The sequence below is a fragment of the Scleropages formosus genome, chromosome 7 (genome assembly GCF_900964775.1).
Source record: "Scleropages formosus chromosome 7, fSclFor1.1, whole genome shotgun sequence".
In the NCBI taxonomy this organism is placed as follows: Eukaryota; Metazoa; Chordata; class Actinopteri; order Osteoglossiformes; family Osteoglossidae; genus Scleropages; species Scleropages formosus.
Genome location: NC_041812.1, coordinates 8,626,219 through 8,639,156, shown reverse-complemented (window position 1 = coordinate 8,639,156; position 12,938 = coordinate 8,626,219). Strand labels below are relative to the sequence as shown.

At 46.7% G+C, this 12,938-nt stretch overlaps 1 protein-coding gene across 1 annotated transcript; it reads left to right on the top strand.

The window, feature by feature from the left end:
• Positions 1-580: 580 nt before the first annotated feature.
• Positions 581-12,442, top strand: LOC108937715 (tyrosine-protein kinase Lyn-like). The gene is made up of 13 exons (XM_018757807.2): positions 581-754; positions 4,201-4,336; positions 4,705-4,762; positions 5,039-5,144; positions 5,248-5,346; positions 5,598-5,701; positions 5,957-6,106; positions 6,684-6,836; positions 8,207-8,389; positions 9,169-9,245; positions 9,730-9,883; positions 10,348-10,479; positions 11,117-12,442. The coding sequence occupies exons 2-13, from the start codon at positions 4,208-4,210 to the stop codon at positions 11,317-11,319; spliced, it is 1,548 nt and encodes a 515-aa protein (XP_018613323.1). The 5' UTR covers positions 581-754; positions 4,201-4,207; the 3' UTR covers positions 11,320-12,442.
• The last annotated feature ends 496 nt before the right edge of the window (positions 12,443-12,938 follow it).

Here is a 12,938-nt window from a genome sequence, read left to right as displayed (position 1 = left end):
ACAATCTGCCCTATAGATGCTATATAAAATAAAACCAAAACAGTATTATTAATAATAATAATAATATTTTTTGTTGTTTTGGTTGTTGGTGTTGTTACACAGGGATGGCTGGGAGCATAGCGGTTAGTCAAGTGCTCCTTCCTTTCAACCCAAAGATTGTAGGTTCAAATCCCACCTCCAGCTGTAGTACCCTTGAGCAAGGTAACTTACCCTAAATTGCTCTAGTAAAATTACCCAGCTATATAAAGGGGTAAATAAGTGCAGGCACTCTAACACTGTAAGTTGCTTTGGACAAAAGCATCAACTGAATGTGTTGTTATTAATAATATTATTATAATGGTAGGTTATGCACAGTGAGTGAGATGGTAAAGTTACAGGTGTTGGAATGGGGGGTGGGGGGCGTGTCCACTACCTGGAGGGGCTCTGGAGGGGCTCTGGGGGGCGACCGCCTCGCCCCCACCTCCCGAACACCTGGCCTCCAGTGGAGCGCTTTGTTATGCAAATTAGCAGCACGAGGAAGTGGGCGCAGAGAAGCGTCTCCGCCCCCTCCGCCCCCCCGGCAGTTCCTCATCGCGGGCCAGAGACTTCGCGACTTTGCGAAGCTGCGGCTGCTCTCCATGTGAGCTCCGGCTCGAGGAGCGAGGAAGAGGAAGAGAAGCGCGAGAAGACGAAGGGGAGCGAGCGGAGCACCTCGCGGTTCGCGCGCGCTCACACTGACTCGCATGTGTTAAAATCGGCGCTTTTACTCCGACCGGTACGTGTCCGCCGCGCTGCTCGCCGCCAGCAGTTTCATATCATCGTCATGTCATGACTCACTCATCATGTCACCGGGGCTCTTTCTTTCCTCATGAATAACTTAACTTCTCCTTAATAACTTTTCTCGTGATTATTAACTTCTCGTGAACTTTTCCTCCTCCTGTTCTTTCCTCGCGGAGCGCAGCCTGGACGGATCGAGCGCGTTTTAATAACTTCTTCGGTTCCTCTCGGTAACTCTGAACTTAACTAGTTACAGCTGTTTTACAGCGATCGATTCCTCGGTCTGCTCGTGACGTTTTTTTTTTTTTTTTTTTTTTTCCTTTTCTTTTCTGTCCTCCTTATAACGGATATAACATTATAATTAACATGACTGCAAGTTTTTTTTTTTTTTTTGTGAAGTATGAGTTTTATTACTATGCTTTCTATATTATTAATATATTTAACGACGTTCTTACTGCTGCTTAATAGCAATTCATAAAAAGCCCTCATAGACCTTATAAGACCACTGTTGAAACAACTGTATTTTTTTTTTGTCAATATTTATTTTGTACTTCTTTGGATTACAGGTGTATATGAATTGGGTTCTGACAGGTTTCTGCCAGAAGTAGGCCAGCAGGTGGAGTAGTCGTTCGGGTTGTCAGCGTGCAGTCTGAAGGTGCTGGGTTTGAATCCCATTCCTTCTGCAGTACCCCTGATCAAGGTGCTTACCTTGAATTGATACAGCGAGAATGTCCTCTTATAGAGGGATGCATCTGTGTAAAGTCGAGACAAAGTCGCTGTGGTGGACAGAGGAGTCTGACAGACCAAATAATACTAATATTTGGGAGACATTTTTCATTGGTCGTCTGGACGGTTGTTACAAAGTTGCCCATCAAAGTGCTGGAGGGCAGAGAAGCGGTTCGTCTTTGAGGGACGTCAGAGAGCCAGTTCAGTTTTTCTGCAGTTCCCCTTTCATTATGCCACTAAGAGGACTTCCTGGTTTTCATAGAAATAATGGATTTCGTCATGTTTTATTGTCTTTGTTATTGTGTTTGTACCTTTGCCCCTGGAAGCAGGACATCTCTGGGCTGGGGTTCTTTTTTAAGGCCCTTGTGCTGGTCAAGGAGTTGAGGATGGACCACCTGGTGAGAATTTCAGGTTTTTTGACGTTGTTCTGAGTCAAAGAGGGAACGTGAGTCTTAAATGTAGTTGTGTTGTAGATCCTGTGTGTGTGTGCGCACATGCGCATGTGTATTAATGTTTGCTGTGGGTGCCCTGTGACACACTGCTCCACTTCTTGAATGAAACATTAACAAAGCAGCTCTTTCAGCCAGTCAAGTTAGCCATTAGCGTCAGCCTTGCAGGAAATGAAATTGTCTTGATGCGACTCCCTTGATCGCGTCCCACGCAGAGGATCATGTCGGGTGTTTAATGTAATCGGAATATGAAAATACGCAGGGCTATGACTGGCAGTTCACGTCATCGGTGGTCAACAATAAAATCACCCATAATGGACGGGACATCGTACAAAACTGCTGGTTGTTGCGGTCACGCTGTGCCGTGCTGGTGCGGTCGGTCGGTCGGTCGTCACGGTCAGTCGGGTCAGGAAGGTCTAAATAGACATCCCGAAGCTCTGATGCAATGCGCCTTTGGGGTTCTGCAGCCATCGGAACAGCCTTTACATCGACGACTTGTCGTCACTCGTAGGACTTCTGCTCTCCGCACTTTGTCCATTGTGGTGTATTTTTCTGCAGAGCAAGTTCATCTTGCGTCTGATCTATGTGCAGTACATTCGGTTTCATCTTCTGAGACACTCGGTCAGTTTGAAAAACACCAAGTCTTCGTGCGTTTGTAAACGGGCCCTCTGAAAGAAACGTTATTCACGGTATTTTCGCCATACTGCTCTATTCAACGTGCACGTACGTAAGCCCAGGGTGGTACAGCGATGCGGTGGTAGCGGTGCCTTACAGTTCCTGGGGCCGTGGATTTGGATGTGGGTTTGAATCCAGCTCGGTGCGTGTGGGGTTTACATCTCCTCCTCCTTGTGTTCGTGTGGCTTTCCACCAGGAGCCCCTGTGTCCTCCCGCTGTCCGGTGACATGTTTCGAGTGAATTGCTCATTCTAAATGACCTGTAGTGTGTGTGTGTGTGTGTGATCGCCCTGTGATGGACTGGTGTCCTGTCCAGGGTGTACCCTGCCCGACACCCTGTGTTTCCGTGATAACCTCTGGACCACTGCCACCTTACACTAGGCAAGTGGGTATTAATAATGTATTTATGAATCAAGGTCTGCCTGTCACATCCAGCACGTCTCTCCTTACCCTCCGCATCCTTCTGTCACCTTGCGTTGGGACGTGGCGGCACAGTGGACAAGCTGTTTAACTCCCTTGGACTTCCGTACGCTGCTTTTCCAGCATGATTCACGCCCTCTGCCTGTTCATTGTGACCAAACCGGTGAACTGGCTAAAGGGAAAAGGAAATGACAGCCTATTTCTTTACAGTCCAAAAATGATTGAGGGCTGAAACACAGGAAGCCTGAGCACGATTACGAGCGGCTGAGCCACTCTTCACGCTGAAATAAGGGTTATTCCGGATGGCTGTAAACGAATCCCATATTCATTACTCGCAGTCAGAGTTCACTAGTTTACCGTATTTTGGTATTTCAGCTTCTCGGGGATGTTTTTGTTAGGTGTTGCTCTGTGTTCTTATGTGTTTAGGATGTTGTCTCTCAGCTTTGGGGCTGCAAGCCTTTCCAGCAGCAGGTGGGAGGTTCCAGGTTTCTTTGTGATTGTGGTCTCTAAGTCTCCCAGAATGCTGCACATCTCTCCATATGTCTTGGTGGATCCTCAGTCAGTCGTGTGCGTCCCATCTACCGCGTCTGGTCGTTGCGTGAAACAGCAGTTTAGCCAGTCATGACGATGGTTGTTTGAGCAAGGCTGCGAAGATCACCACGTGATAGAGTCAGCACGACTCCACTGGTTGAAAAATTGAGCTGTGTGGTGATCTGATGAAATACTCTGAGCATGCTGATCAGAAAGATCTCGGAAGACAGTAGGGTTTGATGACAGTCTGTTGGGTATGGTGGCAGGCTGTAGGGTTTTATGGCAGTTTTGTAAGGTTTGATGACAGTGTTGGGTACGATGGCAGTTTTGTAGGGTTTGATGGCAGTTTTGTAGGGTTTGATGATAGTCTGTAGAGTGTGAGTACAGGCTCTAAGTTTGATGGCAGTTTGTTGGGATTGATGATGAGCTGTAGGATTTGATGGTACTCTATAGCATTTGATGGCATGTGGTTTGATGGAAATTTGCATTTATGATAGAACTGTTCTCCTGGCTGTTAAATTCACAACCAGGGTTTGGATCTCAATCTGTGCTTTAGCTGTCAGTCAGTAAAGGGAGGCCAAAATAGTTAACCTCTTACAGTCCAAGCATTTGATTCTAACAGCTTTACTTATCTCTTTTCTCAGAGTAATTATGGGTTGTCAGAAATCCAAGCTGAGCGAGAGGCAGAATGGCGGTGCTCTCGATGTGAAGAAGCAGCAGCCCGTACGTACCAACCAAACTATCTATGTGCGAGACCCCACCTCCGGTAGCCCACACATAGTAAGTAGAACTGGGGGAGAAGTGCCTCTTCCTCCGGTGTCCCCTCGGGGGCAGCGTCGCTCTCACTGCACTGTGATAGTCACACACCCAAATCAAGCACCCATCATACAACTTGTTCGCTCGTCCCAAAGTTCACCAGTAACAATAATCCAGTATGTGTTGTGTGACTGTGTTTAAATGTTGCATTATGTGCAATATGCTATAATTTTCCTCTTTGTGTGTGTGTGTGTGTGTGTGTGTGTGTGTGTGTGTGTGTGTGTCTGTGTACATACGTCTTCAGAGTTAATCTGGTGTTGTTTCAGATTGTATTGACCAGACCATATGTGGTAGTGGCGTTTACATCTAAACCTGGATACCTTCTCTTGTAGGCATCTTCATCCCAGGATGGACATCTCCTCCCTGGTCAGATGTTCCAGAATATGGAAGGTGGGTTTTATGGTTCTGTGTGAACAGAACCTGATGGTCCTTCTTCCGGTTTGAACTGTTTTATGCTCAGTGCTGTGTGGCCTGGAGCGCATAAGACAGTAATGGAGTTGGCAGGGGGTCAGTACATTGCGCAAAATGTGCACGTCCTGCATGTGGGCCCCCTTCTCAGCAACATGGACAAACAAGGCAGCGACACAACCGGCAGGAGAAATCTAATGAGACGTTCAGGTTTGTCACTGGAAATCTGTGAGTAAAAGATCTGTTTTTCTCCTACAGCCCAGAAAGAGTCGGGTAAAATAGTCATTGCTTTGTACCCATATGAGGCCGTGCACACTGATGACCTGGGATTCAAGAAAGGAGAAAAACTTAAAGTTCTCGAAGAGTAAGTATTGGAGCTGTGCTGCCTGCTTGGTGCAATGTCCTGTGCTACCCACCACAGAGCACATTGCCCCCCCATATCAACCTGGACTCCAACTGTGTTGCAGGAATGGAGAGTGGTGGAAGGCCAAGTCCCTCACCACCCGGAAGGAAGGGTTCATCCCCTCCAACTACGTGGCGGAAATCGATACGATGGAAACCGAAGAGTGAGCGTCATCGCTTTTCAACCACACTGCGTCACACACTTGATGCCAGCATCAGCAGGATTCAACAACAGTGTAAATCAGAGTGAAACACCAGGAACAAGGACATAGAGTGGTTACATGCCCAGTATTTACCTTTAACACCACCACATTTGTAGAAAATGGATGATGTTCACACATTTGCAAGGCATGTAGTAATATCGTTGAATTCTAACATCACTCCCTGAAACACGGTGGTTTTATTTCATTTGCAGGTGGTTTTTCAAGGACATCACGAGGAAAGATGCAGAGAGGCAACTTCTGGCACCTGCCAACAAAGCTGGGTCTTTCCTTGTCCGAGAGAGCGAGACCTCGAAAGGTAGGGGGCCAGCACCCCACGCTCAAGGTTTTGAACCGATGGCAGACCTACCAATTACACAGATGTCAGGTGAATGGCTCAGGAAGCCCTTTGATGGCCTCATCCATCCCTCTTCAGTCCTCAGAGGAGCAGATCAACAGTAGGGCACCAGGCAAAGGAAACGTGTATGATGTGTGTGGGAAGTTGAGCTGGGGTGGTGCGAACGTTGACGAGACCCAGTTGTGCGGCTCTCAGTGTTTTCATTCTCCTTCGAAGGGAGTTACTCCCTCTCAATCAGGGACGTGGACATTCATGGAGTGGACAGTGTCAAACATTACAAAATCCGCACGCTGGACAACGGCGGCTACTATATCTCCCCGAAGATCACCTTCCAGGACATTAACAGCATGTTAAAGCATTACCACAGTGAGTAGCCTGTACCACAGTAAATCTCCCTCGCCTTCTCTTCATGGTAGCAATCTGTTTCTGTCCACTAACATTTTATGTTAGTTTTGCAGACCTTTTAAATCATACAGCATATTTTCCAGTGAATGGATTAACTTGTCAAAATGCAAATTAGCACCTGTTTTACTGTATTTTCACAATTCATAGTTACAGCTATTCATTTAACTAGTGCTGGTCTCCAAAGCAGCTTAAAATGTTAAGCTACTTACAATTATTTTCTCATTTATGTAGTTAAGTAATTTTACTGGAGAAATTTAGGGTTAGCACCTTGCTGAAGGGTACGGCAGCTGGAGGTGGGACTCGAACCTGCAACCTTTGGCTCCAAAGGCAACAGCGCTAACCATTACATTACCAGCTGCCCCATAGTCATTGCTTTTCTCTAGAGTGACATGCAATTTTTTGTACACTAAACTACTTTTATTTGTATTATTTACCCATTTGCATAAGTAGGTAATTTCTACTGCATTAATTCAGTGTATTTTGATTAAGGCCATTACACTGGAAGAGGGCAAACCGTGTGTGTGTGCGTGTCTTTCAGAGCAAGCCGACGGCCTCTGCAGGAAGCTGGAGAAACCATGCGAGAAGCCAAAGGCACAGATGCCATGGGATAAAGACGCATGGGAGATCTCCAAGGAGTCCATCAAGATGGTGAAGAAGCTGGGAGCCGGACAGTTTGGGGAAGTCTGGATGGGTGAGCCGCTTCTCGCTCCCATCTCATTCATATTTGCTGCAACGTGATTCAATGTGAAATCGGACGCTGTGGGAGCTTTGGAGTGCGGTTGAGAGGAAGTTAAATGCCGTTGCACTTGAGTCCAATGCAGCGCAGCGATCAAGGCTCTTGATCATAAAGGCGCAAGTTCAGGTCCCGTGATTGACGCTGCATTCATACCCTTGAGGAGGACATAGATCCCATGTTGGTGGACTAGACACTTCCACTGTAGAATCCATAAAAATAGTTTTTTTTTTTTTTTTTTTTTTTTTCCTCCCCTGCTAAATGTATTCAATTTGATTATATTTTCCATATACTGATTATATCTACCATATATTGATTAAGCAGTTTGAGCAGACCACAGTTCTCTTGGGTGAAGTTGGGACCTGGGCGGAGACTGATTCCTATCAGAGGGCTGATAATGGTGTCCTGTCTGCAGTTTGCATGACTTTTACTGCTGCGGGAGGCCGTCTTCGTGTCCGGCGATGCTCCCATCCAGGAAGCAGGAAGTTTTGCGAATATTCAAATAGCGCGAGGTCCCTGTTATTCAGGACACTTCCTGCTCCCTCGGCAACAGCGATGCACTATTGAGACTCCGCCGAGGGACTGGTGGCACACCGCTCGATCTGCTCCCCCTGAGGTTTTAAATCCCCCTTCCTGCCCGTAGAAACTCAGTTACTGGGAGTTCCAGTTCGACTGGGTGCTAATTTGCATGGTTCCCAAGGGGAAAATTTATTGTGCACATGCAGTTAGTGAGCAGTATGATCTGGGTAATGAGACCAAGAGCAGTACAGTAACATTCAGACAGACTGGTTAAAACCAGTTAATCCTCCAACAACCCCCCCCAGATGATGTCTGGGCCCTAGGGGGACCCTTCATGTTGTCAAGCGTCGGAAGGAAGTGGGCTCAGATGACTCATGCGGAGGAAAAGGTGAAGCACTGCAGGACATGTGTCATGTAGGACATGCAGTTTGGTGTGGTCCATCTGATGTGGCCCAGGCGATCGGGCTTCACAACAGCACCTGCAGACCCTCGCTGCTGAATTTAAAGCTTTTTCTTCATTCTGATCGTTTTACTCATCATGCACTAGTGTTCTGCTCTTGTATCCATTTATACAGGCTTACACAATTTATACAGTCTATACAATTAACTTTGGGAGCGACGGTTAATAAAGTAAGCTTAATAAAATATGCATATTAATTCCCCCTTTACCTGCCATGCGAAATGCACACGTCACATTGCGGTATAATGCACCGCAGTGACTAACTCCTGGTGCATCCAGGCTGCGTTGATGTCACGTCCCGCATGACCGTGTCACTTCCCTGGCAGTGCTGACTGGTTTCTGTGTGCAGCCTACTACAACAACTCAACCAAGGTGGCGGTGAAGACCCTGAAGCCGGGCACCATGTCGCCGGAGGCCTTCCTTGAGGAGGCAAACCTGATGAAGACGCTGCAGCATGATCGCCTGGTGCGCCTGTATGCCGTGGTCACCAAGACCGAGCCCATCTACATCATCACGGAGTTCATGGCCAATGGTACGACCACCTTGCAAACGCCCCCAGAGCAGCGTTCCCACCTGACAAACCGTTGGCCTGTAACCTGGAAAAGCCACTTTGCTCTATTTGCACGAGATGGTAAAGAATACGCGGTGCCTCCTCAACTTATGAACACTTTTGGAACAAGAAGCTTGTACAGAACTCATTTTGTTCATAAGTCCAGTCACTTTTAGCAAAGTAACTTTTAAAGGTTTATAATCCAGACCTCCTTCCTTTTATTTGCATTTATTCGTTATTTTTTCGGCTACGTTCCGGAAAAACCTTGCATGTAGCTATAATAATCGAAACGTTATTTGTAAGGTCTTTCAATTGACATTTTTGATCGACTGAGCTACTTTAAAGTTAAAGCACATTTAAAATAACTGAAAATAAACGCCGTCCCCGTAAACTCTGTGCTGATTGTTGACTCATTCGTCCCGTAACATTCGTTAAAACATCGTAATTGCTCACCAACCCTCAGAAAAACCAGAAAATTAGAATATTCATTAATTTAGCATAATTTAGAAATGTGTAGGCGAGAGAGGCGCAAAGTGCAGAGAAAGTGAAGACTTGACTGCGCTTAAAATCTCGTAGTAACTGTCGGGGTCCACTGTAAGAACTGATGTGGAGATTCCGGTTTAAATGTCCTGCAGCAGTAAGCGTTCACACAACAAACATTCACTTGTTTGCTGAAGGTTTGTTTTCTGTCTCCGCACACTTCTGCGCAGAACTGCTTTTCTTCCATTTAAAGTTGATGCTGGGCGTCTCTGTGCTTTCAGGCAGCCTCTTAGATTTCTTAAAAAGTGACCCTGGCGGCAGAATACAGCTACCAAAACTGATCGATTTCTCAGCCCAGGTAAGAAGAGTGTTTGTTTTGCCCTTTTTTTTTTTCTTTCTCTCTCTCTCTCTCTCTCACTCACTCACATACACACGCAGACACACACACTGTAAATACAGCAGTGTACGGTCAGTGTACTCTGACTGCACTGTTGGCATTATAAATGCATTGTGTCAGATTTTCCAGAAATGTGCCGAAAAGGGGAACAGAAATCTGCTTGATCGGTGGCTCGTCTCGGTGACATATCGTCCTTTCCGGTTCTGAGAACCATGCTGACGCCCTCATGCCTCTCGCCTCTCTGCGCTTACTGTGTAAATGCGGTGTGACTTGCCCTATGACTTGCATCTCAAGTGTCAACGTGGGCCGTCGCGTCGTAGAGGGCGGGGGTTCGCAGCCCGGCCTCCGTCGCTGACCCCTGAACCCGAGGGACTGAAACCAGATAGGTGCCGCAGTCTGCCGTGTTTAACCGCTAACCCCTCCGCCCATCGTTCGCTTGCTCCAGATCGCCGAGGGCATGGCCTACATCGAGAAGAAGAACTACATCCATCGAGACCTGCGGGCTGCCAATGTGCTCGTGTCCGAGAGCCTGCTGTGCAAAATCGCCGACTTCGGCCTGGCGCGAGTCATCGAGGACGACCAGTACACCGCCAGAGAGGGTGAGTCCTCCGGGTTCCGCGCCTCTTGCTTCTCCCTCCTCGCCCTGCCCCCGGGGGTGCCTGACTTCCCGTACACGGTTGGGCCCCTCGTTGTCACGCTACCCTAAACCCCACGGGCCATGTTGGCAGCAGTGGAACGAAGAGGCGCCGCAGCTGTTCATGCAAATCTTCGCTACTCGCTGCGAGCGGTTGTGCGCGTAACTGTGCGCCGTGGCAGGAATTTCACACATCCGCATGTTCACCAAAAAAAGCACAAATTTTCTACTTTTGCAGTTCCCAGAGTTGCATTTCTTTTTTTTTTTTTTTCTTTAAAACTAGAGCTGCTGAGCTTTCAGAGAACTGGTCGGGGTTACAGCGAGACGCCTCCTGGGCTGTACTTGCAGCTTGTGGGCACAAGGCCACTTCCTCAACTGCTGCTCCCCCTGCTGATGCCTTGCACTCTACCACTTCTGTTTTACATACAGGAGCTAAGTTTCCCATCAAGTGGACCGCCCCGGAGGCCATCAACTACGGGTCCTTCACCATCAAATCCGACATGTGGTCCTTCGGCATCCTGCTCTACGAAATCATCACCTATGGGAAGATGCCTTACCCAGGTGAGAACTCGGTCCTCCCAGGGAGCAGCAGAACTTGTGTTCGTCTCTAGTTCGTTCACTCGTGCAAAGCGACAAACAAAAAGTATGTTTACACGGTATGTTGCTGCCCTTTTCCCATTTCAAGCCGCATATTTCAACAGCAGTTCCCCTTCTGGGACTCGAACGCAGAAATGTCTGATCGCAAGCGTGGCTCTTTGGCGGTTCTGCCACCTGCAGTCCCGGCTCAGTGAGCGCTGCGCAGCGCAGTTGCGGCCGCGAGCACTTCTCTAATCTAAAGTAAGATAACGCTCCAGTGAAGAGATAATGAGAGAGGCCCCTGCCGTCGAGCAGGCAAATCGCTAGCGGAGGAAACGCTGCAAAGTGCGGCGAGGGGAAGAGGACACCTGCTGGTGACAAGTATTAATACGTGTCATTAGCAATGTCATTAGTGGGGCCTTTGGGACATGCGACTCCGCACTTGCAATAGCTACTTTAAGGAGTTTTTTTTAAACTCTCTAAAAAGTACAAACACGCACTTCATATGAGACTTAAATGCAGCTTTTTCTCTGTATGTCCTGCATTTTTCTGGCCGCATTTTCGAACGCGCCCTTTTCTTGGTATACGTTAAAGATGATCTTTTCATTCCGTTCCGCTGCAGGGATGAGTAACAGCGAGGTCATGACCTCTGTCCAACGGGGGTACCGGATGCCGAAGCCAGAGGACTGCCCCGCCGAGCTGTACGATATTATGGGCACCTGCTGGAAGACCAAACCTGAAGACCGGCCAACATTCGACTACATACAGAGCGTGCTGGACGACTTCTACACCGCCACGGAGGGCCAGTACCAGCAGCAGCCATAGGAGACGTTTCCTCAGCGGGAGGCCATTGGCACCGTGATCTGAAAGCATCTGGACTGGACGCAGCTGGAATTCTGCTGGACAGTCTGACCATTTGCTTATTTTCAAGCAAATGTGACGGCAGATTTCTGTTCTCATACTTCAAATTGAAGTTTGTAACATAAACATATTCTGTTGCAACTTTTAAATTACTCAGGGTACTTTTATAAGTAAACTGTCTGTACAATTTTGTGTTTAACATTTTGAAAAAAAAAAGTTGAATTATTTAAATATTTTAGTCAGCTGTTCATTCCCATCTAATAGACTGAACCAGTTACTGAAGTTCGATGATGGGGTTCAGGCTGCTGGTGAATCAGCACGTATGTTTTAACTAGGGGCGTAAGGAGTTGCGAAAAGATTACATCTCTAGCAATATTTTTATAGTTTAATAATCACAGGTGCCGTTTGCAAATTTACATTCTTCAAGACGGCTGCTCTTCATTAATAAGGACAAGTCTTCACAGATGGATACAGTTCTTTAGCTCCACAACGGAAGTGCTCAAAGTGGAATGAAGGAAAAAGACATGACGCTTACAGCAAAATGTAAATGTTTGTGAACATGGAATACTTTGCATGTTGCTGGAACAGTTATTGGTAAAAGTATGAAGGAAAGATCCTGCATGGACTCTCTGCTACACACTGCCAGCAATATGGTAGAATGGCGGTGTGCATCTTGGCTCCGTTCTCGGGTCAGCTGCTTTCCTGCTGACAAATGGATATCAGCCCCAGGAAGTACTGCATTACACCCCAGTTAGTCTCATTTATATAACAGTTTGTCTGCAGCTAACAATCAATCTTAAGGCAAGGAACAAGACTCAGTGCATAAAATGAGCATTAAATGGAAATATGTCTCTTAGGCCTTGGCTGATTTAATACTCATGTGATTTAGCTGACGGAATGTAAAGTTGGTTCTTAGTTCATGTACCATGTCAGGTGAATTCATGCACGAGGTCCCTGATCTCAGTCATGCCTGTGATGTCCACCACTGAAAGGACTTATATGGACTTCTTTTTAATAAACTGCCATTTTTTTTGTTTTTGCTGATATTTTTAATACATTTCATGATCTTTAAATTTCCCAGTGGCACATGTATAATTTGTTGCCAATTTTTTCTGCTGTATTGTAAGGGATGACATGGAGAATGTATTTGTTCATGCTTAAGATTTTGTATACTGATCCATTTTAATTAAAATAAAAGGTCTTTAAAATTCTGATTTTTAAAACGATGCACACGTCCACTTTAGCTCTTATTACAGATAATATGAAGCGATGGTTTCTGAGAGGTGCTTGAGGAAACACGTGGGGGAAGAATAAAAAACCAAAGGAATCATCATTGCCCACCAGTGGTACAGGGGCACAAAAACAATTAGCCATCACAACATGTTAAACACAGGAATTACTACACCTAATGACATGTTGCCCAAGTTCTACCGCACCAGTTCACAACCACCTTTGTGCCAGTATTTTGTGTGCCCTTATCCACACCACACAAATACAGTTTTACTGCACACTGTCCTATTACTACAAACTATGTCCCCCCTGTTTCCCAACCGCTGACCGAGGTGCTCTACAGCAGAGCTTCT